This window comes from Mytilus edulis, chromosome 6 (genome assembly GCF_963676685.1).
Source record: "Mytilus edulis chromosome 6, xbMytEdul2.2, whole genome shotgun sequence".
Classification (NCBI taxonomy): domain Eukaryota; kingdom Metazoa; phylum Mollusca; class Bivalvia; order Mytilida; family Mytilidae; genus Mytilus; species Mytilus edulis.
In genome coordinates this window covers 25,044,605-25,071,406 of record NC_092349.1, presented here as the reverse complement: position 1 = coordinate 25,071,406, position 26,802 = coordinate 25,044,605, and the positions used below count along the sequence as shown (strand labels likewise).

Below are 26,802 nucleotides of genomic sequence, written 5' to 3'. Positions count from 1 at the left end.
TAGCTTATTTGAAAACAATAATAAAAAATATAGGTCACCGTTGAGTTAAAAAAGATATTTCAAATCTAATGTCAAAAAATGGCATTTTTGCACGAAAGGGAGATAATTTGGAGCTTTTTCAATGATATAAACATTTTAAAAGTCATCTTGGGCCAAACCGAATCGGTTTTTTTTTGGGTTGATTTTGTACCATATCATAAAGTAACAACTAACAGTGTAATAAATAAAATTTGTAATGAAAAAATAAAGGTTTAGTTTTTTTCTGAAATTTTTGTACCCACGAGCCACCTTAATCAGAAAAATTCCTTAGTTATATAGCGGTTTGTCAAACAGATATTTTGATTATTGAGAAGCTTAATATTTCCTCAACAATACAACGTGATTAAAACGTTTAGCTGAGTAATCTCCCTGTAGTGTAGGTACCACCTTAGATAATGTTTATCTGCAACGTTCTATTAGAATATCGAAATACATATCAAAATAGAAAACATTAAATAATAAGGCTGTTACTTCCGCTGTTATTTCGATGAAAAAATGAGAACTATATCTAGAATTTTGTTTTGTTTTTAATAATAATATATATGAATATTGCTATTTACTTCAATATGGAAAGGAAAAACAATACCTGACAATTGGACCAAAGGCATAATAATAAAGTTAACCAAAAAAGGAGCTCTAAGTGATTGAAACAACTGGCGAGGTATAACTTTCTTGTCAATCCCAAGTAAAATCATGGCCAAAATTAGCATCCAAAGAATAATAGATGCAGTTGATAAACAGCTAAGAGAGGAGCAAGCAGGATCCCGTAAAGGTAGAGGGTGCATCGATCAAATCTTTGCTTTACGTAACATCATCGAAAAATATACAGAATGGAAAAGCTCTTCGTCAACTTTGTGGATTTTCAGAAGGCTTTTGAAAGATCAACAGAAAGACCTTGTGGCGAATACTTAGATCATATGGAATTCCAAAATAAATAATTTAGCTCATCAAACGTTTCTACAACAATTTCACTTGCATTGTAGGGCAAAGCAACATCTGGTTTGAGGTAAAAACAGGAGTTAGACAAATCTGTGTGATGTCTGCTCTTCTTTTCAATGTCGTCATTGACACGGTAATGAGAAAAACAACGGAAGATGCTCCAAGAGGAATAAGATGGAACATTTCATCAACATTGGAAGTTCTGAATTTTGCTGATGATCTAGCTCTTTTATCGCATACCCACCACCATTTACAAGAGAAGACAAACCGCCTAAATACTTTTGCTAGTCAAGTTGGACTTAAAATCAGCCAAACCAAAACCGAAGTCATGACCCTTAACATCAATAACCTAACTCCTATCCTAGTAGATGGAAAAGATCTTCCCATCACAGAAACATTTACATACCTAGAAAGTACAATAAGAAACGATGGAGGTGCAGGAAATGACACAATGAACAGATTGAACAAAGCCAGGAATATATTTAGATCACTTAACAATGTATGGAAATCATCACAGTACAGTAACCAGACCAAAATAAAACTGTACCAGAATTGTTTTCTATCTTCTCTGTTATAGGGTTCAGAATGCTCAAGGATGACAGAAGTCGATCTAAACAAACTGTCAGATTTCCATACCAAAAGCTTAAGAAGAATCCTGCGCATTTTCTGGCCAAACAAAATATCTAATGAAGATCTTCTAAGACAGTGTCACCAAGATAGCATGGGTACAGTATTAGTGAGTAGGCGTTGGAAATGGATTGGGAATGTGATTCGAAGAGATAGTAATTCCATCACTAGAAAGGCATTACATTGGACTCCAGAAGGAAGGCGTAAGCGAGGAAAGCCAAAAAAACCACATGGATACGTACTGTAGATGGAGAACTGAACAAAACATGGGGAACAGTAGAAAAGATGGCCAAAGACAGACAGAAATGGAGAACCTTTGTTGCTGGCCTACATGCCGATGGCATACCTGGCAGTAAGTAAGAAAGTAATAAATGAATAGAAGGAGATTTTGGAAATACGTCAAATTGATATCATCTAGAAGACAAAGCAAACAAAAAGACACATAGGGGAAATCCTAACTAACAGTCAAACGCATAAATCGAAAATAAATTGACAATGATGTGGCTACAAAAGAAAAAGACAGACAAACAATAGTACACAAAATATAACATAGAAAAATAAAGACTAAGTAACACGATCCCCAACATAAACTGAGGGATCTCAGTTGATCCGGAATGTTTAGCAGATCCTGCTCCATATGTGGCTAAACTAAACACCTGGTTGTACTATATCTATGATTGAACTTATTCACCTACCCCATCACCTCGAAATTTAGATCCAATGAATACAAAAACTTATCGAGGCAAAAATACACAGGACATGTTTTTTTTTAAATCACGTGCTACCTCAAACAGAGATTACCCATTTCACGGTTAGTATTAAACAAGAACTATCTTTAAAAAAGATATCCGACGTATTTAAATTTGAGTATATGTTTAAAACTATCATTTCGATAACCTTCAAAAGCACAAAGATAATATTTAAATAACGTTTTCTCTGTTTGTGTTCAGTATTCTCGGTCCTCGTATCTTTTTGTTTACATACACCAAAACCCTACGGAAATCTCGCATGCGTAGGTACGTTCTAAAAGTCATGTACGTTCGTACAACAAAGTTAACATTAACAATTATATAATTGTCCCGAATAAACAGCTGTCGCGGATGCAAAGAGCTATTGGAGAAACAATTATTTTAATAAAAAATATAAATCTTTGCAAGATCTAGTTCAAATTTTTATAGTTTTTCTCTTGCTTTCCATCACGATATAATTAACGAGACGTTTTTTCAAATCACCCACAATGACAGCATTTTGTCCAATCACAGAAAGGATTTTCGAGCATGCGTATTCTGTTGCCATAGTTAAGCGTCCTTAAGTTCAAAGGGCACAAACCGAAACTATAACGACTACGTCGGAAAATTGCAATTAAAAAGAACATTTCTTTGACTACCAATACAATTATCAAGCGTTTCTTTAGAAGACAATCAAAGGAATAATGTAAGATCAGGCTCTCAAATCTTAGTATAAGCCATATTTTGTTATGAATTAAACGAATTACAATATATATTCACATTCACAAATATGATTCCTCTTAAACTACTCAAACAAATCAAAATCACATACAGTTATGTGTCCATTGGTACCGATATTTTAGGCTCTCATGTTTGACCAAATTGTATTTGAAATTGTACAGCAACAACGTGTTTCATTTTTGGCGAACCGACAGGGTTTTCATTTAATGTTTCCATCTGTGTTGCATTGTTTTCTAATTTAAAGTTACTGGTGAAACTTACAACGCACAATGTTATCCAGTTTCGCTTGACTCCTACGGGTACCGACTTTCGACTATTGAGATTGATGATAAAATGTACGGAATTGTCTTTCCCTGTGTTACTAGTATTTAACATTTGCACACGATTGCCTTTTGGTACTCTCTCAAACGCTGAACTCTGAACGTATATAAAAGTAGTAAACATTTGCACACGATTGCCTTTCTGTATTATCTTAAACGCTGAACGTATATAAAAGTATTTAACATTTGGACATGATTGCCTTTCGGTACTCTCTTAAACGCTGGATGTATATACAAGTATTTAACATTTGCACACGATTGGCTTTCGGTACTCTCTTAAACGCTGAACGTATATAAAAGGTTCTGCAAGTGGGTCAATCAAAGTTAATAAGTTAGAAAACTGTGTAAGACTCGTGAGATCGATGTTAGAATTACTAGCCGATACAATGTTAAGGATTACAGAAGGTAATACACTGACTGTTACTACAAAAATTATTATTCCAAGCGTATTTATCGATCTTCTGAATTGATCCGTGTGACTGGTTGAATCTTGGTGTCTGTTTGACGTTGTTGCGTTTCGTTGTTTGCAATACTTTTTTCTTTGCTCCTTCGGAAAGCTGGATTTTTCTTCAGTGTGATCCTGGCCATATGAACGAACTGATAGATGCTGATCTGAACGTGATCCAGATTGAGCCGGATCTGAACGGGATCCAGATTGAGCCGATTTAGCTGATGTATCTATATGGAAAACCGCAGTCATTCTCTTCTTTAATCGGAAGAAAATCAAGCCATAAAAAACAACAATTAATACATATATACCGAGTCTGCATGTTGACACGGAGAGTTGGTGTATCCAGAAGTTATCGTTGAAAAGGATATCAAGTTGGCAAGTTGTCGCATTCGGATTTCCATATAAACCGCCAATTAAACCGCTGTATGCAGTAATCAATGAAAACGAGGCTATATATGAGATAGTATGTCTTTTGGACCACGTGATTGTTTGTCGTGTAGAACGGGTGGCTAGGTATCGTTCAATACAGATAAAAAAGATTTGCAATAGAGAAAATATATGAGATGCAGACAAAACTGATATTACGACAAGACATATGTAGGGAATATGGATATTCCATAATTTCAGTAATATAATAGTTCCTGTAGAAATACCTGTTGCACTAGCTATGGTGTTACCAATACTGAGACACAATGTGAGGCACGTGAACTTTTGCTGTCGTAATGTTTTGTTTTTTATTAAGATGATTATTGCTAGAAGATTTAAGACTAGTGTTACTGTAGAGAATGACATATACAAAACTGTAGCAGTCACTGTAGTTGTGCTTACTTCAGTATCATTCATGATTCATTGATTAATGGATAGCACGATTCATGGTTTATTGATTAATGAATATCAGGATTGTCTCATTCCAAATCTACAAAACAAGAATTTGATAAGATACATTGTTATATTTAAGTATTGAATGCTTCTTTTTGTAATTTCATTGGGGTGTAAAAGCGTTGACCGAAGTAAATTTTGTATGAACGGTGGAAGCGCTTTATTCTAAAAATGTGCGCACGGTCAAGACAACGTGTTTACAATCATATGAAGTTGCAAAAAGAAGCATTCAATACTTATAATTACATTTTTAGCTAAGATTGTGAAAACACCATTTTTTTCAAGTTTTTATCTTATTTACCTGTGCACTTTATTGTGGTACCTCGTGTCATCATGAATGATAAATTGAATTGTGTAATGAAGTTGATTAAGGAATAACGCGAGATTACAGTGTAGCAAATCAGAATGACGTATTACGATGAAACATACATCTAATGTTATTATTACAAAATTTCAAACATGTGTTTATTAAACAACATCCTGTTATACACAAAATAAGAGTTAACAGAGAATATCGTTACGAAATTTTTCTTCCACCTTACTGATTGATAATTTGCTTTCTAAGTACAGTAATATGATAAATTATCAAAGAAACTAAGGATGCACGTGACGGTGTCAATAAAATTAACGTAGTCGTCATAGGTAAAACAGCGATTTACAAATTATTATAAGTCATGCATCCCAACTTGATTGCTTTTTCTCATTTTTTATAAAATCTTTCTTGTAAAGATGACCAACGATAATCTATAATTACCTTCAAAATATAAATGTACCGATGTTTTAAATATATTGCGCTGTTGTGTCTGGAACGATGATTATAAAGATTGATTGATTGGTTGATTTGGGTTTAACGCCACTTTCAGAACTATTGTGCTATCTGGTGGCGGTCGTTTTTTATTGATGCAAAATACTAACCAGAATATAAATGCCAAGTGCAAACCAGAATCTATATGCAAAGTCGAAACCAGAATCTTTTAGCTGAATAAAAACCAGAATTATAATGCCAAGTACAAACCAGAATCTAAATGTCAAGTACAAACCAGAATCTAAATGTCAAGTACAAGCCAGAATCTTAATGCCGAGTTCAATAGTTATCAAAGGTATCAGGATTATAACTCAATACGCCAGATGTGCGTTTCGTCTACATAAGACTCATCAGTGACGCTCAGATCAGAACAATTATAAAGCCAAACAAGTACAAAGTTGAAGCGCATTGATGACCCAAAATTTCTAAAAATTGTGTCAAACCAGAATCTTTTAGCAGAATACAAAACAAATTGCTAACGCCAAGTGCAAATCAGAATCTTAATGCCAAGTACAAACCATAATCTAAATGTTAAGTACAAACCAGAATCCTTATCCCAAGTACAAACCAGAATTGTAATGCCAAGTACAAACATAGAATCTTTTAGCAGAATACAAACCAGAATTATAATGCCAAGCACAAATCAGAATCTAAATGCCGAGTTCAAACAAAAATCTTTTAGCAGAATACAAACCAGGTTTCAAATGCCAAGTACAAACCAGAATTCCAATGCCAAGTACAAACCAGAATTTCAATGCCAAGTACAAACCCAGAATCTTTTAGCAGAATACAAACCAGAAACTCAATGTCAAGTACAAACCAGAATTTTAATGCCAAGTACAAACCAGACTCTAAATACTAAGTACAATCAAGAATCTTAATACCAAGTACAATCCAGAATCTAAATGCCGACTTCAAACCAGAATCGTTTAGCAGAATACAAACCAGGTTTCAAACGTCAAGTACAAACCAGAATTTCAATGCCAAGTACATATCCATAATCTTTTAGCAGAATACTAACCAGAAACTCAATGTCAAGTACAAACCAAAGTCTAAATTGGTACTACAAACCAAAATCCTTATCCCAAGTACCAATCAGAATCTAAATGCCGAGTTCAAACCAGAATCTTAATACCAAGTACAAACCAAAATCTAAATTGGAAATACAAATCAGAATATAAATGCCAAGTACAATCCAGAATCTAAATACCAAGTACAAACCAAAATCTAAATTGGAAATACAAATCAGAATATAAATGCCAAGTACAATCCAGAATCTAAATACCAATTACAAACCAAAATCTTTTAGCATAATACAAACCAGGTTTCAAATGCCAAGTACAAACCAGAATTTCAATGCCAAGTACAAACCCAGAATCTTTTAGCAGAATGCTAACCAGAAACTCAATGTCAAGTACAAATCAAAGTCTAAATTGGAAATACAAATCAGAATCTAAATGCCAAGAGTACAAACCAGAATCTAAATACCAAGTACAAACCAGAATCTAAATACCAAGTACAAACCAGAATCTAAATGTCAAGTACAAACCAAAATCTAAATGCCGAGTTCAAACCCGAATATTTCAGCAGAATACAAACCAGAATTTTTTTTAGCTGAATACAAACCAGATTTTTAATGCAAAGTTCAAACCAGAATTGCAATGTCAAGAACAAACTAGAATAAACTGTCGGGTTCAAACCCGAATCTTTCAGCAGAATACATACCAGATTTATAATGCCAAGTTCAAACCAGAATTGCAATGTCAAGAACAAACTAGAATTTAAATGCCAAGCACAAACCAAAATCTAAATACCAAGCACAAACTAGAATCTTCTAGCAGAATACAAACCAGAATTTCAATGCCAAGTACAAGCTAGAATCTTAATGCCAAGTACAAACCAGAATCTAAATGTCAAGTACAAATCAGAATCTAAATGTCAAGTACAGACCAGAATCCTTATCCCAAGTACAAATCAGAATTTTAAAGCCTAGTAAAAATCAGAATCTTAAAGCCGAGTTCAAACCGGAATCATTATCCCAAGTACAAACCAGAATTTCAATGCCAAGTACAAACCATAAGCGTAAAGCCTAGTACAAATCAGAATCTAAATGCCAAGTGCAAACAAGAATCTTAATGCCAAGTACAAACCAGAATTTCAATGCAAAATACAAGCCGAAATCTTAATATCAAGTACAAACCGGATTTTTTTTTAGCAGAATACAAACAAGAATTCTAATGCAAAGTACAAACTGAAATCTTAATATAAAGTACAAACCGGAATCTTTTAGCAGAATACAAACCAGAATTATAATGCCAAGTTCAAACCAGTATCAGAATGATCAGTATAAATCAGTATCATAATGATCAGTACAAACCAGTATCATTATACCAAGTACAAACCGGAATCTAAATGTCAAGTTCAAACCAGAATCTTTTAGCTGAATACAAACCATAGTTTCAATGCCAAGTACAAACCGGAATGTTTAAGCAGAATACAAACCGAAATCTAAATACCAAATACAAACCAGTTTCATAATACAAAGTACAAACTAGAATCTTTTAGCAGAATACAAACCAGAATTTCAAAGGCAAGTACAAACCGAAATCTTAATGCCAAGTACATACCAGTATCATGATAATATTAATGATCAGTAAAAATCAGAATCTTAATGCCTAAAAGATTGATTGAATTTTGGTGGGTTAACGCCTAGTTATGCATGTTCAGGACGAGAACATAAATAATCAACAACATTATACGCGAAACTCGTTATGTCAGGCAGATCTCAAACAGCGATCGGTGCATTCAATGCAGTATTTCAGTTATCAGTAAACCCTATTTAAGAAAGTGTATGTTTGTACAAATATTTTTTTTTATATATAAATTTGAATATTGATATGTAATAATGTTCATTTATTTGAAATTATTATTGAATTAATGAACCTGAAAAAAATATATCATCAACAATAAAAAAAAAAAAAGCTGAATATATCCCGTCTAGTTCTTGTTATTGAACCTGTCACATGAGTTGTCTTCCACAGCAATGTAAAACAATTTAAAAGTTATCTAACTAAATATTAAATTATCTTTGAGGTATGTTATTGATAGGGTTTACATAATAAATAACCGTAGACTAAAACTCCTTCTGGATTCCCCCACCTCATTGTAAGTGGACAAAAATATACATAGGGATCAGGAGAAGGGGCATACTTGTAATTGAGAGACTAAAACGGACAGTGAACGATAATGCGACAAGAACAATACAACAATTCTACTGGGATAGGCATTTTGAATGTGTTTTTTTTTTCAATTTGCTTAAACTGTTCACGCAACACGTGTTCGCAGTCTTTGATTTTTACCATATAGTCGTCAAGTCTGTAATTTTATCGACTATGTTCTATTATTTTCGTTGTTCTCATTGAGTGTGGAGTTGCAATGCTATGTATGCATGAGGAACCCTGATACCTGTCATCGCACTAGTTCTCGAACATTTCTAATGTATGCTATTTCCTCAATTTTTGTTTGTTATTATGATTTGTCTTCTTAAAAGAGCATTTATATTATTCACTAACACGGAAAGGATATATTAAGGTTGCACTTTGTAAATACAGCTGTTTCTCAAAACACGCCTCTTTTGGGGAGTAATAGAATATTCATAGAAAATTAATTTTGTTTACATACTGGTTCCCAGTTATGCTCTCTGTGTTCCATATCGCAGAGACAGAACTTGAGAATGTTACCAGTAAATAAACACGTGTATATTGTTTACATTGAAATCTGTGGTAACCTTTCATTCGAGGTAGGGATAGTTAAGAAAATTAGTGTAAGTTTAAACTCTGAGAAGTTCAGGGCATATAAACGTTGAAAATATGCCGCACAGCCCTATATTTTGACCTTTGAAAAAAATTGAGGTGCATATGAACTTTCAATTCTAGGATAAGATTTTTTTCAAAACTTCATAGTAAAAGTGGTACAGTTTTAGCCGTAAAAAGAATTCCTATGGGAAATTGCATTGCCAATATTTACAGATATGCAACCTTCATTCACGTTAGTCCCGATGAAAATATTTTAAAATGCATTCAATTTTAATTTAATTTTGATTGAGGTTAGGGCTTATCATTATTTTATACAGATCTGTCCGATACGATATATATGTCGATATTTTATAATACGTGAATAATGGAAATGCTCTGTTAGACGTTCATCGGTAAATTTATGTTGCATAAACTTATACTATGTGTATACTTAGAATTTATTTATTAGTCATTAAAAACACAATCCAGGAAAAACCGAAGGAAATGATTAATTTTATCGTTATAAATAAAGGCAACAGTAGTATACCGATGTTCAAAACTCATATATCGATAGAAAAAAACAAATCAAGGTCACAAACCAAGACAGAGGGAAACGCATTAAATATAGGAGGAGAATGACGACACAACATTAAAATGTAACAACATACACAGAACTGAACTAAGCATAGACAAAATCCGATGAGAATAACAAATATAACATCAAAACTAAATACATGAATTTGGGATAGAAAAGTACCGTTACACGTCTTATAATAATGTGAATTCACACGCAAATATAAGAGGAAACAAACGACTTGTTTGATAAAAAGTACTAGTATTTGTTTTTAATTCACCAGCAAAAAACTTAGCAGACATGTTACAAAATAGATGAGTCATACGCATACCTGTCGAAATATTCATCGTCTCAAATTTAGATCAACACCGTATTTTTCATTTTTTGCATTAGCAAGTTTTTCTTTTTCTCTCATTAAAATAGAGTTTTTGTAAGTCGAGTGATACAGCACTCGATTCCATCTTAATTGATTAGAATTGTTAGTTTTACTATCGAAGGTCGGTGCTTTTCTCCGGGCACTTCGGCTTCCTCCATCAATGAAAACTGGCCGCTCCGAAATTGACCAAAATTTGACGCTTAAAAGTGGCGTTAAAACACTAACAATCATACAATCAATCGATCGAGTGATGCATTCCCTTGTAGGCTTTTCCTTATGTTGTGACTCTTAAGCAACGATAATTTTTCTCACCATGCATTTTACGTGAAAACATCATAAAGTGATGGGCCGGTTTCCAAAAACAAAAATCGATTAAACTTTAACGTTTAGTAACTGTAAATATTATCCTAAATGTTGCTCAAAAACTTATTTGTTTGATTTTACCAACATTAAACTTACCAGTGTTTATCAACCTGTTACATGCGTCTTCTGTATACCATTTGTAAATAAAACTAATGTGTGAAAATTAATCCATCACCTTAATCTTTGAGCCTTTTATCAGAAATGATCAGTCATTTCATATTATTTAATACATATACCTCTACTCATTTTATTTTGGAATAATCGTATGAGAATCTATCATGCTGTTTCCAAAAGGATAAACTAGTAATAAGCATCTGACGCTCTCTTGAAATATAACACTATTATAATGATTATAATTAAGGATAAAAGGCAATAACTTGTTTGATTAGAATTGACCTGAAGGTTATTTGCTTATTCAATCAATTAGTGGCGTTTGCTCTAGATATCTTATACTTAATCCAAAGTATCGTGAAAACAAATGTTTTTCTATTCGTTAAAGTACACTTCTATGTTGTGTCTTGTGTACTTTTATTTGTCTATTTGTCTTATTTGCTTAACATTTAGAAAAGGTATATATTTTTCTTAATTGTCTTACTAAAATGTTTGATGTTACCAAAAAGATAATAGCAAGCTTTTCAGTGAGACAATTAAGAAAAAGTTTATGTATACCTTTTCCGAATGTTGAGCAATTTCTTTGATTAAATTTAACATTAAGTTGTTGTTGGTTTTTTTTTGCGGTTAAAATTTGATACAGAAAATATATATATGTTTAGTGACTAAATAATTTTTTTTTAAAGGAATTTATTATAGTTGTGTATATCATTGTATAACGTCAGGAATCTAACAGTTGTTACCTATTCGTTTGATGCGTTCAAGCTTTTGATTTTTTCATTTGCGTAGGGACTTACCGTTTAGAATTTGCATCGGAGTTCAGTATTTTATTTTTCCTTTTTGCAAAATATTGTATACACGCACATGGTTTTTTTCCCGGATATTTTTAAACAAACCTTATACTTTTTATACAATTTGTCCCTGTATGTGAATCAAGAATTCATACCAAAAATATTATAACAAACATATATACAATTTGAAAATACTAGGCAATATATTAAATTGAATTGAGCATTTTTTTATTTATTACAGTTCCGACTTGATACAGAGAAAAAACATATAGTGACTATATGAAAAAAAAATTAAAAAAAGATTCATGATATTTGAGTGTTATGTGTTGTTGTTAAAATGTGGAAATTTTTTTTTATGGCTCTTTCTTTAAAGAGGATATTGCCCTTGAATGTTAATATTTTGTAAACGAAAAAAAAACTCATCAAAGATACCAGGACTAAATTTTGTAATACGCGCGTTTCGTCTACAAAAGACTCATCAGTGACGTTCGAATCCAAAAAAGTAAAAAGGCCAAATAAAGTACGAAGTTGATGAGCATTGACTCGTTGAACTAGACACGAAATTTTTTTATTTTTTTTTTAATTTTTTATAGAAATGAATGATTACTGATTAAATTTAATCAAAATCGATAAACATTTGAATAGAAAGATATAAAATCGGCCGATAAACTTTCTTAAATTTGTTTTAAAATCTTCACATTTCGAATTGATTGGTTTAGTTAGCTATGAAACAAGGTTTAATCCCCCGTTTTCTACATTAGAAAACACCCGTGCCAAGTAAGGAAGATGTTATTCATTCGTTTAATTTGTTTGAGACTTTGATTTTGCCAGTTCATTAAAGACTTTCCGTTTAGAATTTTTCTCAGAGTTCAGAATATTTGTCATTTTTACTTTTTTCTAATACATAGATTTGTCCAAATAAGACTATTTCCAGTGACAGAAATAGTCAGTGTAATATAAAAAATAAATAATCGGAAAATATCAAAAGAGTGCAACTGATGACCGACCAACACTGATGATAAACGTACGCGCGTTAGGGGAAACGATAGTATTTATTCTTCAATAGGCAACAAAACTAAATAACATTTTGATAATAAAAACCTGGATAAAACACGTCATTATTCTGGTTAAGAAATTGAAGTCAGATAGTATTATGACCAATTGTTACAGAATAGAAATTCTAACATAATATTTATTCTAAAGATAGTTTATTATGTACCAAAAATTACAATAATTATTGGAATTAGTGTTGTGTGATATATATATTCCATAAGCATACTAAAAGGACCGATGCCTCGGAATTTTATCACATAAAATGTATTCCAATAAAAGGTTGTATAACATAATAAAGTATCCTAAGAATAAGTATTATAATTGATATTTTACCGTATGACTGGTATAATATTTTGATTGTCATCATTTTGACAATTTGACATGTCATTCGTTTAAATGAAAGTAATCAGAAATTACATGTAAACTGCTTTAGTAACATAATATACAAATCAGTACTAAATTGATGCACAATTTACAAGCAAACGCATTGCAGTTATTTGGATTTTTTAACTACAGGGAAATATTCATAAATGTTATTCCTTTTCTTTATTTAAAAAAGGTATTATATAATATCAATTCCGACCCAAAAAATATCTTTATTTTTGCATTTGAAACCATTTTCAAACTGTCAGCCTGGCATGGGAAAAGAACAGTGTTTTATATATTCTGAATGGGTTTTTTTTATGCAATATATATTCCGAAAGAAAAGGTAGTATGTCATCATGGTAATATCTATATGTAATGGAAACAATGTTATGTAGTATCTATTCCAAAAGGAATAAATAAATAAATATTCATCTTAATAGGATCATTTGTTATACTAATCAATATACAAGATGAGTTACTAATGGCAGTAGAACAAACATAATATATATGTAAAAAATATTCCATGACAGAAATTACACAGAACATGTATTATTATGAGATTGTTTTCCTTGAAATGGACAAGAACTGTCATATTCCTGACTTTGTACAGGCATTTTCAAATGTAGAAAATGGTGGATTAAACGCACGAACGATGTATACGTAAACAAATGCTTTTAACGAAAATGCAACAGTTTCAGTAGATGTGTCTCTCCTTTTGTGGCATGTTTTAATGTGGTTTGTTATATAGGAAAATCAACCATTTACCACTCCAAAATATAAACCGAGGGAAACAACTAAAATTATAATTATGTCATATCGAAACCTTTTCAAAGATATTAAAAAAATAGTGTCTATATATAAAATAATAATGTCTATATTATGAACTTTTCCAACCATATACAAATATATTTTAATGAATTACAATCTTCATACAGCACATTACTAGATGCTAACATGTGTTGATTAAATTTCACAGTTAGTCTATCATTCCATAGCAGCCTGCGTCATTCTTATATGCCGCTGTTTTACTTTCATGAAGCAGTATGAAGATAAACAACATTATAAACAAATAACCGATTTATTAAAAAGAAAATTAATTACTGTAAACCAACTACTTTTCTCTCGCGAGTAAAAAATATCGCAAAAACAAATCGTCTCGAATATGTAAAACTTGGATTTTTCCTTACATAACTTCACCAAGTTAATTTGAAAAACGCAAAATTTAATCCCCGCGAAATGGACTAGAAAGTATCCGCGAAAATAAGTTGGTTTACAGTATATATTTCCTTAATTATTCAAGACAGTGAAGATATTACGAATAGGTGCGTTTGAATAAATGTTTAAGATAACGAAAGTACTACAACTAATTGCAACGTTATCAATTATGATATTCTCTGACTACATCATTAAAACATCATGAACGTACTACATACGTTTTGTTTTCGTTTGTAGGATTCGTGTTGTTCAGTCTTTAGTTTTCTACGTTGTGTTTTGTAGACTGTTATTGTCCTTCAGTTGTTGCACCAAACAGGTAAATGGCCATTGTGACATTATAGTTCGTTTCTGTGCGTGTTACGTTTCGGTGTTGTGTCTCTGTTGTGGCGTAGTTCTCTTACATTTGATACGTTTCCCTCAGTTTTAGTTTGTAACCCGGATTTGTTTATTTTTCTATCGATTTAAGAATTTTGAACAGCGGTATACTACTGTTGCCTTTATTTACGTATTTTTTGTTTGTCGTTATCGGTTCGTATTTTATTTATAAGTTTGACACTTTCACTTTGGTATCTTCCGCCTCTTTTTAACACACTATCTGAATTATTCACAACATTTACGGAAAAATAAATGCAGTTGTATACTGCTGTTCGAAAGTCCTAAAACCATTGAGAGAAAACAAATCCGGGTTCGAAATAAAACTGCGGATAAGGATGTAATATGATAGACATATAATAAATGTCAAATTTAATACGACAGGCGTATCATGCGCTCATAGCGCAGCTGTTTATTTTCTAAATCTTTCCTAAAATTGGCTTCAAAGAAAAACAAAATCAAATTAATCTATGCAATTGATTTAAATTTATTTTCTAATAGAAATAATGACTTTTATTCATAATTAATGAAGATAGTAAAATTTGACCACCAAAACAACTGTTTATCGATAGCCATTAATAAATGATGTTATTTCATTGATTAATTGCGTCCGAAATCGTGCTTTTCTTGATTAAACTTAAACGCTAAAGCTCAAAGTAAAAAGTGAAAGATGCATAAATAATTGAAAATGGGTTCAAATGGGCCTTTCGAAGAATATCCAATCAAACTCACCTCGACTTTGTCTGGGGAAGTTAGTTTCTAATCCATGTTTAAATTTAACCCAAAAAAAAATACGTGACAATATGCTGACTGCTGTAACCCTTTTTGTGACTTTTACCTATTATATCTGTTTGTTTTGTTCAATAGTTATCAAAAGTACCAGGATTATAACTTTATACGCCAGACGCGCGTTTCGTCTACATAAGAATCATCAGTGACGCTCAAATCAAAATAGTTAAAAAGCCAAACAAATACAAAGTTGAACAGCATTGAGGACCCGAAATTCCAAAAAAATTGTGCCAAATACGGCTAAGGTAATCTACTCCTGGGGTAAGAAAATCCTTAGTTTTTCGAAAAATTCAAAGTTTTGTAAACAGAAAATTTATAAAAATGACCATATAATTGACATTCAAACATCATGAACGTCGTTGTCAATAAAATGAAATTTTATGCGACTGGCATAAAAGTGAGAGATTTAGCTAGCTATGCAACCAGGTTTAATCAACCGTTTCTACACAAGAAAGTGTCTGTACCAAGTCGGGAATATTACAGTTGTTATCATTCGTTTGATGTGTTTGCGCTTTTGATTTTGCCGTTTGATTTCAGATTTTCCGTTTTTAATTTTCCTCAAATTGTTTTATTTGTTATAGCTTACAATAAAACGTAGATGTTTTTTTAGTTATATATAGATTAACCATCTCCCTTTAACTTAACAATGATCCTTGTCACCATCTCAGAATATATGTGCAAGTAATAAGTGAATAGTTGATGTTTGCGAATTGTATAAACATGTGAACCGGACATCAAGCATCAAATGCCCTTACATGTGATTTAGGATTGTCTCTTTACCCTAACCAAAATAAACATAAAGCTTACCATATTGTAACAGCATTTGAAAATATAACGTCTATTAGTCTGAATATCTTATTGGAAAATGAAAATTTAATTCCCAACTCTCTATTTTGTCACCTTTATCACATTTAATCACATGATTTTAGCAGTAATCAGAGGAATATCATTACAAGCTCTACGTCATTGAGCTTACTCTTATATTTCAACAAAGTGTATTGACAAGTTACTCAAATTGCATATCTACAATGGTGTTAATAACAAAAGAGAAAATATTAACTCTATCCTATATGTAATAACAGTATTTGGACAATGTGGTGTATGAGATATTTTTATATTTTTATAAAATGTCTGTCACTTTATCAATTATTATCACACATTTTGTATTTATATGTACGTTTTTGCATGACCACTAATAACCAGAAGTCAAGGTTGGTTATTAGGCCTCGGGGCCAATATCGATATCAGCCCTCGAAATCCATATCGAGCCCCCGAATTTGACTTCCGGTACAAACCTATCAATCAAAAACTATTTGTAAACACGAGTCCTAGTATCAAATAACGTTTCAAGTAAATTCATACAATTCATACAAGGAATTAAAATCGGAAGTTCAAGCAGAATAGATTTCCAAAATGCGATACGTGTATTTTCCCTCAGCATTAATTTGAAATGTAACAATTAATATTTATAACTATGAGAAATAATATGTTAATTGCTAATTAGTTTGTTTCCATTGTTTTTTGAATTTTTGTTGAAAAAATTAAACATAATCAGATGTAGGCTTTCTTTTTTCATCAACTTGAAAATATGTGATAAATAGATTATTAAATGTCATTTTCCATATTGGCCGTAGTATCAGCCCACAATCCATGTCAATCCCTCGGGCTAAAGCCATTTGGCTTGATGTGAGAGTCTAGAGTTAAAAGTGCCTTTTAAACAAGTGTTGTGGGAAATTACGAACAGACATCACCGTGTTGTGGTTAATTGCAAACAGACAATACAGTGTTGTGATAAATTACGAACTCAAAACAAAATGTTGTGATAAATAACGAACAGACAACAAAGTGATGTGATTAATAACGAACAGACGACAAAATGTTGTGATTAATTGCAAACAGACAACAAAGTGTTGTGATCAATAACGAACAGACAACAAAGTGTTGTGATTAATAACGAACAGACAATAAAGTGTTGTGAATAAATACGAACAGACAACAAAGTGTTGTGATTAATAACGAACAGACATCAGCGTGTTGTGATTAATTGCAAACAGACAATACAGTGTTGTGATTAATTGCGAACAGACAACAGTGTTGTGATAAATAACGAACAGACAACAAAGTGTTGTGATTAATAACGAACAGACGACAAAATGTTGTGATTAATTGAAAACAGACAACACAGTGTTGTGATAAATTACGAACTCAAAACAAAGTGTTGTGATAAATAACGAACTGACAACAAAGTGTAGTGATTAATTACGAAGAGAGAGCAAAGTGTTGTCAATAATTGCAAACAGACAACAAAGTGTTGTGATTAATAACGAATAGAAAATAAAGTGTTGTGATTAATAACGAACAGACAACAAAATGTTGTGATTAATAACGAACAGAAAATAAAGTGTTGTGATTGATAACGAACAGACAACAAAATGTTGTGATTAATAAGGAACAAACAATTAAATGTTGTGAGTAATTGCAAACAGACAACACCGTGTTGTGATTAATAAGGAACAGACAGTAATGTGTTGTGATTTATAACGAAGAGACAACGTGTTGTTATTAATAACGAAGAGACATCAACGTGTTGTGATGAATAAAGAACTGACAACAAAGTGTAGTGATTAATAACGAAGAGACAGCAAAGTGTTATCAATAATTGCAAACAGACAACAAAGTGTTGTGAGTCATAACGAACAGACAACAAAATGGTGTGATTAATAACGAAAATACAACAAAGTGTTGTGATTAATAACGGACAGATAACACAGTGTTGTGATTAATTACGAACATACATTAAAGTGTTGTAATTAATTACGAACAAACAACAAAGTGTTGTGATTAATAACGAAGAGACAACAACGTGTTGTGGTAATAACGAACAGATAACAAAGTGTTGTGGTAAATTACGAACAGACAACAAAGTGTTGTGATTAATTACGAACGTACAAATGTTTTGGTTACAACAATTATTCTATACTCTATGGTTTTGTCACTTTATATTTAATAATAGATAGTATACCTACGGGTGCGGGAATTCTCGCTACATTGAAGACCCATTGGTAGCCTTCGGCTGTTGTCTGCTCTGTGGTCGGGTTGTTGTCGCTTTGACACATTCCCCATTTCCTTTCTCAATTTTATACAAATATCTTTAAAAAAAAAACTCATTAAAACTTATGCTTTTGACCTGTTGATATCACAAAATAATTCAAAACTCTATTTTAGAACGGTGGTAAAGATTCAAATAATCAAATTAGAGTTGATTTATTATCACCAATATCTAAGGTCAAAAAGACTTATTTATTTGTGTTGGCTTATGTCGGATTGCTAAAAAAAATGATATTTTTCTAGGAGATTGAAATACTATAACATCAAGTATGAATATAGCGAGTACAAAATATCTCAATTTTCATTGAATAAAGTATCTCAATATTTTGGTGGATTCAAAGCTCTTATCAGTCAGTACCTGTGCAATTTTAATTTAAAAAAGAAAATTTACAACCCACAAAAAAAACCGCTATACGGTACCTATCAGCAATCTTATGTAAAAAAAGGCTTTATCTTTTATGGCTTATATTGGGTTGCTGTTAAAATGTTTGGTTTTTTTTGCTGAAACATATTAAATATTTACAGGACATTAACTTACTAGGTCAGACTAAACAGACTTCTGCATACAAAGTTGTAGAAATGAGGAGCAAGAGGCGCAACATATACCAGAGGGACAGTCAAACTCAAAGATCGAAAACAAACTGACAATGGCATGGCTAAAAATAAAAAATACAAACAGACTAATAATAGTACACAAGACACAACTTAGAGAACAAATGACTAAGCAAAACGAACCTCACCAAAAACTAGGGGCGATCTCAGACGCGTCGGGGGGTAAGCAGGTCCTGCTCGACATGTGGCACCCGTCGTGTTGCTCATATTATTACAAATCCAGTAAATATTCTAATTCGGTATGTCATATTCGTGAAAATAGAAGGAATTTGTAGTTATGACATAATGTGCATATCCGATATCATTTGTGAAACGGTTATTTCATAACGGTCAACCAACTTGTGACGGCGTCCGTACAATTTACGAAAGAATGATTTTAACTTCACCGACTCGTGTGAGCAGCAACCCTATATCAAGAAAATTATGATAGGAAATACAGTCCCAGGATATCGTATCGATTGGGGTTATATACATGTACTCCGTATGCAGGCGCTACTGGAATGATGCTACATAGAATTGGAAAGTTCACAATTGGGACGCTTAAATCATCTCTTTTGTCGTAAAGTTTTGTTTTCAACCAACTCTTATTGTCAATTTCTAGATGTAATTTAATATATGAGGAGACTTAACTGTATCTGTTGTATCCTTTATCTCTAGTTCGATGGGGTAGATTCGTTCAACATAGTCACCATTTTTTTTATTATTTAGTGAGAGAACATCATCTATATACAATGTAGCGGAAAGTAAAGTTAAAGGATAATGCTAACTTCTTATCTTTCTTCCTCAAACATCCTGATTGAAGTCAGCCTCAAAAGAATAAAGAAACGAGTCGGCAAGAAGAGGGGCACAATTGGTTCCCATTGGAATTCCGACAGTCTGTTGAAAAACACGTCCTTCAAACGTAACAAATATGTTGTCATCAAAAACTACCTTGACCCAAAACTGTAACCTGAAGCGGGACGGACGAACGATAATGCCCATAAATAATATCTTGAGAAAAAAACTATTTTAAACTTATGCCCTTGACCTGTTGATATAACAAAAAAATTCAAACCCTATTTTAGAAATGTGATGATAGGTCATTGAGATTCAAATAATCAAATAACAGTTGATTTATTATCATCAATATCTAATGAAAAAACGACTAATTTTGTTTTGGTGTTGGCTAGCTTGTGTCAGATGGCTAAAAAAATGGATTTTTTCTTTAATGTTAGTGGGTTATTTTCGCGGGTGTAAAATTTCGCGATTTTCATTGAATAAGGCATACGAAATATTTTGGCGTTTATCATTCTGGCGGATTCAAAACTTTATCAATATCATTAAATGTGCACTACTGTATTGTTGGAATTTCTTTTATAAATTTGGTTTAAACCACACAAATAAGCAAACATTAAGACCCCGCAAAAATTTCCCGCTATACGGCAACTATTAGCCATCTTATGTATAGAAAAAGGATTTATCTTTTATGGCTTAGATAACACCTTATTGCACAACAACACATGTAGAATAATGATTAGAGATAACCCCTGTTGATATCAACATTATATTATTCTTACAGAAATATGATACATCACTATATATAGTTGTGTACATTATTCGAAGTTAAGCATCAGCGTTTCATTTTCATGAATTCTGGCGGGTTCTTTTGTAAATTGTTCAGTATTTTTTTCCCATCCTCCATATATTCTGTCTAATTTTCCCTATTCTGTAACTTATATTCAGACCCTGAAAAACTTTACAATAGAAAAAAGTCAAACTTCATAATACATGCTGTATGTGTTATTGTGTTCGTGAGTCTTTTGATTGATCAATGTTTGTATACGGAGTTATATGCATTATGAAAATAGACTTGCTTCAAATTTGCACCAATGTATTGAATAGGGGGGTAAAGCCAGGGGTCTACCTTTATATTTTCGTTAGTTTTAAGATCTGTTTGAACTAAGAAGAAAAACAATAAGATACACAGACATTCAAAAGGCCTTTATGTAAATTGTAAATTTTTTTTAAAGTAGAATTACAAAAATACCGAACTCCAACATGTCCAATGAACTCACAAGATCTGAAAATTCAACCATCATTAGTGGGTTAAAAAGGAACATGTAATTCAAATCAATGAAGAAAAACACCCACTCAAATCTATAAAGTATCTGAAAAAAGATAAAACAAACACATGGACAGGTATAAAACATTTAGGGATTGAATTATTCTTTTTATAGTTGTATGGGGTACAAAACCGATGATAGAATCACGTTTATGTGCATCATATAAAATGTGCTTCGATCAATGCTTTAACATCTGGGTAATCTCATTGTTCGTACACCAAAATGAAAACAACGTTACGTCATTGGTTGAATTTCCATTGTTTCGAATGTTTTGAACCAATCACAACGTTTTGGTGTACGATTTTGAAAATATTCCCCAGAATGCAATAAATTCTGAAACGTCGAATTCTTAATTAAATTCTTGAAGGTTGAAGGTTGAATCGCACTTCGACAATATATCTCTGTTTGTTTTATCATTTAGTAACTGTTTTCACAATGTAGCTTAATTTTATTTTTCCATCGGAAAGTACCAAGAACTGGTATATAAGTAATTATATATAATAAAAAAGATGAAGTAAGATTGCCAATCCGTCATTTCTTCACAAGTGACCAAATGACACAGAAATTAAGTATGGGTCATCGTACGGTCTTCAAAATTGAGCAAATCTCATTCTACATAGTCAGCTAACAATTCTAACGAAAAAATTAACGGTCTAATTTATAATTTAACTAAAAACAAATATGTTAAACATCAACAAACAAAAACCACTGAATTACAGGTTCTTAACTTGGGATATGTACATACATACAGAATGTATGTTTTGATTCACTTTACAGTTTTCCCTTCATTTATCTTCCTGCTATTATATTTCTTCGCTTTTTGACTGGTGATTCCCAAAGAGGGGCGATAGATATCATTGGGACATTCAAATCCGTAGATCGAAAACAAACTGACAACGTCATGGTTAAAGAAGAAAACGAAAAACAGACAAATAATAGTAAACAAGAGACAACATAGAAAACTTGAAGACTATAAGCAACACGAACCCAATCAAAAACTAGGGTGATTTTAGGTGCTCCGGAAGGGTATTAAGTAGATCCTACTCCACATTTGGCTCTCGTCATGTTCATCATGTTATTACAAATCAGATAATTAGTCTAACTCGGTACGTCACACTCGTGAAAAGGGAACGGGATTGTAGTTAAAAAATAAGGAACATATCCTATATCATCTGTGAAACGGATATTCCATGACGGTCAACTAACTCGTGATGGCGTTTTTAAAATTTTCGAAGGGATGATTGGTTTAATAGCTTTCTTGTGAGTAGCAACCCTATTTCAATACATAATGACTGGCAATACAGGCCCTGGAATATCGTATCAATTGGGAGATATATACTCTATATGCTGGAGCTGCGGGAATGTTGCTACAACTGTTCATAATTACTAAAAGTTCACAATTGGGAAGCTGAAATCAATTCTTTTGTCGGAAAGATTTATTTTCAACCGACCCTCATGGTCATTCTTTTTTTTTTATGTAAGTCAAGATATGATGCACACTTAACTGTATCTACTGTATCCTGTATCTCTAGTTCGTAAGGGTAGATGCGTGTCTTCCTAAGAAGTTCCTGTATGAAATCAGCCTCACAAGAATAAAGGAACAAGTCGGCAAGAAGCGGGGCACAATTGGTTCCAATGAGAATGCCAATTGTTTTCATATTAACCTATAATTGCTGTTTTGATTGCTCAGTTAACTTGTAAGTAAAACTGAACTATGACCAACTGTCTTACAAGTGGAAGGTAGTGGAAGGTTTACCTAGATATAAAACCAGGTTTAATCGACCATATAAATGTATCAAGTCAGTAATATGACGTTTGTTTATCACGCAATCTTTTGGTTGATAACGTTGAATATTGTCAGATTTTATGGATTTACCCTTTTTAAATTAATCGTGGTGTTCATAACTTTTGTTATACTTGTTGTATGTAACACTGAAATTGTGAGTTAGAGACCCACATGTGTAAGTTACGTTCAACTTCCATTTCAATTGACTATGATAGTTCTCCTTGCCTTCAATTGTCCAAAATATTCAAAATATTATTCACTTTATGATCATGCAAATTAAAAAAAAAACTGTCACTGGTAGTCAATGTTTATGAAAAGAAATATTTAAAACACATTTTTACAAAAGAGATATGCACTGTTAGTTTTTTTTCACGAAAGTGCGTTTGCAAACTGTCAACTGGTGAAATTTGTCAGCTCGGTCTTGGCTGTGCTAGTCCAAAAATATTAAGTCCATTGTTTCAAGATAAGAAAATATTGAGGTTTATGACAAATAAAGGCAACAGTAATATAGTGCTCCTCAATAGTCATAAATCAATTAAGCGAAAACAATTCCGAGTCACAACCCAAAACCGAGATAAACACATCAACTATCAAATGAGAACAACGGAAACACTAAACTGCTACAAAAACAAAAAACAAAATACATAAAAACGGACAATTCGATAACAACTGCAACTAAAAAAATCAAAACAAATGAACAGAACTGTCCTGTATGTAAACGTAATCATCAAATCCGTCTATTAAGACAGCAATAGTCCACAAAACGAGTCACTCCGATCTACTCTATAAGATAAGAACTTAGTTCATCAGCGAAATCTTCTGAATAACCAAAGTTATCTGCCAAATCTCTGATGACTTTTAAATGCAATGATAATAATGAGTTCCATTGTTTTTCAGTGAGGATGACCGCCTTATCCATGTTATCTTGGAATCTTCGTGTATCTCTAAATGGTTTATTTGGCCTGCTGTTATCACGGATGTCAACTACCACGTGCACTTGATTACTCCCGAAAATGAAGTCGGATTTTACAATGGTCGTTTTGTTTTCGGAAATGTCGAAATCTGTTTCAACTGTAAAATATATACATACAGATTATTTTATTTAATATTCAACGTTGGTAACTTCAGAATATTTTCCGGTTACCATATCCAAATTTAAAAAAATGAAATATACGATAACGGTCTGTGAGAGAGGACAATGTATCATTTACGATATCTATTTTGTTACCAGATACTAGTGTATAAATTTGTGGGAAATTGAATGCTTACAACGTTAACTGGCTAACTCCGTATAAATGGTAACGCGCAATTCCAAATGTAGTCATAAAAGTTGACGATTTTGCATTATTTTGAAATTGTTTTTTCTGTTCATTGTTTTTATCATTGTCATCATGACGTTCGTCCTCGTATAATAGTAGAATAAGTTTTCCATGTTTATAAAAATACCAAGACTATTGACTGGATAAAAATAGTATCACATACCCTTATTTCGTCTGAACAAAACTATGCAGAGAGGCGTCTATGCAAAGATGGTCTTATTTCAATGTATCTTGTTTGGCGCTTTTAACGGTCGGTCAATTTTCTTAACAGATTTAAATTGTAAAACATTAAACTAACTCATCACAGATACTAGTACCAGGATAAAATTTTGTATTTACGCCAGACGCGCGTTTCGTCTACAAAAAAAACATCAGTGACGCTCGAATTCAAAAAAGTTAAAAGGCCAAAAAAAAAGAGCAAAATTTCAAAACGTTTTGCCATATACAGCTATGGTAATCTATTTCCGAGGTAGAAAAGCCTAAGTATTTAAAAAAATTTAAAGTTTTGTAAACAGTTAATCTATAAATTTTACCATATCAATGAAATTCATTTCAGCACAGAAGTGATGACTACTGGGTTGGTGATACCCTCTGGGAATTAAAATTCCACCAGCAGTGGCATCGATTTAGTTGTTGTAAATAAACTTATGGTGTAACACCGTTAATTCGGGCCCGGCCAGAAAGCACATACACAGAAAGTATTACATATTTAACACAAAATAGTTCTTACGCATGAGTGTAACTTTCAAAATATGTAGAATATTTAAGTATTTTTGGTATCAAATGAAAGCTGAAGGACTGGTGATCATTGTAGAACACTTTTAGACTTTTAATTTTGAATATTAAAAAAACTGCATCAAATTTTAAAAAGAGGGTACATTTTGTTTGTTTGTCAGATCTGAAGTACCTGTTTGGGTATTTCCGAAGTTCTGGGAACCAGTTCTTTCTAATATGTAATTAAAGGTATGTTGATTTTTTCAGTACAAGACACCATAAAGTGTTGCTTTGCAATGAAATGAATGCCACTTTATTTGAACTTAAAACAAAAGAGGTGTGTCTGCTTGAAACGGAGGAATTTAACATAGAAAGCAATGGGACCATGAATTAGTGGTGTACTTCCTTATCATAGATACCAAGATTACATTTTGTATGTACGCTAGACGCGCATTCCGTCTTCTAAAAACCCATCAGTGACGCTCGAATCCCAAAAAAGCTACAAAGGCCAAATAAAGTAAGAAGTTGAAGAGCTTTGAGGACCAAAATTCCAAAAAGTTTTCCAAATACAGCTAAGTATTTAAAATGTTCTGTACATGTGATATCAATAGAGCTATATTGATCATTCGATCATCATTATATAAAATAACTTAACATAATCACCTTGTCCGTCTTTATTCGTCTGTTTCGTTTTCGTCATTTTGCTCGAACCTTTTCCTTCTATGTCTTCTTTAATATGTTTAATAGCATTTGAAATCGAATCTCTCTTACTGATTAGTTTACGGTATTGGTCAACCGTTAGATATATTCCCTTCATCCCAGGTTTTAGGATTGGAGCTTTTGCATAGAAATGTATTAATCCAACAAGGACAATATCTTTTTGTTTAGTGAGATAAACGTGTAAAAAGTTTTCTATTTTATACGTGTGATCTCCTGCAGTGTATATCGTCGGCTCAAATGGACTTGTTATCATCCTATCTGTAATAGGTGGCTCCAGGTCTGATTCTTCGTAATGGTCTGATATTTGATAAGCGTGTTTTTCAGCTTCTAATTCCCTTTTCGATTGTGCCCTCGTTTTAGTCTTCTTCGTGCGTGGCTTCAATTCTGATTCATCGTCCTCTGCAATTCGTTTTCCTTTCTTTTTTTTCCGGTTTCTCCATTTTCAATGCCATCGCGATTTTTTCGTGATTTTTATCTTTTCTTGGTCGGTATACTTCAAATCCTTGAGGTCAACGAATACTGACGATGTTTCTGTGTTATCTTTTAGTTGTTTATGAAACAAACATAGAACAGCGTTCTTTGGAATAGCTTTTAGGCATGCCTTACAAATCCCTATTCTTGAATTAGCATGTTTACAACGAAAATAAACGTAGAGTTATATTTTATATCACCAGATAAATGCTTTTTACTTCCGCTAGTCTGCTTCCGCGTTAAGAAATACCCGGCTAAAAATACTATCCATATCGATCGTAAGTCAGTTATCTATTTCGCATGTGACAAAGGAGAGGGTCTGGATAAGGGTTCTTCTTTTCGTCTTTTTTTTAGACAATTTTTCTCTTTTCTTTGTTCTTTTTGTCCATCACTCTCTATTCCTCAATTATCAGCATCTTATTAGTTTCTATTCTTTTGTGTTGCTTCCTATTTTGTCCTATCCATATATTATTTGTACTCGACAAAGTTTATTCTTCAATTTGTGTCCATTCTCTATTCTTTAAACCCAAACCCGTACACCCTCTTAGGAAAAGACTGATAAGTGGAGATAGGGGGCACACTTTTGAAAAAATAGTAAATGTACCTTCTTGTCAAGTGTTTTCAAGAAATCGATTTA

At 32.4% G+C, this 26,802-nt stretch overlaps 2 protein-coding genes across 2 annotated transcripts; one reads left to right on the top strand and one right to left on the bottom strand.

Moving 5' to 3' along the window:
* The first annotated feature begins 1,114 nt into the window (after positions 1-1,114).
* Positions 1,115-1,555, top strand: LOC139526308 (uncharacterized). Its single transcript, XM_071321439.1, has one exon. It carries the CDS (start codon positions 1,115-1,117, stop codon positions 1,553-1,555), a length of 441 nt encoding a protein of 146 aa, XP_071177540.1.
* A 21,680-nt stretch (positions 1,556-23,235) lies between these two features.
* Positions 23,236-26,133, bottom strand: LOC139527396 (uncharacterized). Its single transcript, XM_071322810.1, has 2 exons — positions 25,638-26,133; positions 23,236-24,012 (listed from the first exon to the last, which is right to left on the bottom strand). Exons 1-2 carry the CDS (start codon positions 25,945-25,947, stop codon positions 23,720-23,722), a joined length of 603 nt encoding a protein of 200 aa, XP_071178911.1. The 5' UTR covers positions 25,948-26,133; the 3' UTR covers positions 23,236-23,719.
* Positions 26,134-26,802: the final 669 nt, after the last annotated feature.

What these genes read in the sequence shown, in the direction of transcription:
- LOC139526308 (XM_071321439.1), top strand. Translation starts at nt 1,115, where the DNA reads ATGAGAAAAACAACGGAAGATGCTCCAAGAGGAATAAGATGGAACATT.
- LOC139527396 (XM_071322810.1), bottom strand. Translation starts at nt 25,947, where the DNA reads ATGATAACAAGTCCATTTGAGCCGACGATATACACTGCAGGAGATCAC. An exon ending in GACGAATAAAGACGGACAAG is followed by an intron (nt 24,013 to 25,637) that starts GTGATTATGTTA and finishes TATATTTTACAG; the next exon opens with TTGAAACAGATTTCGACATT.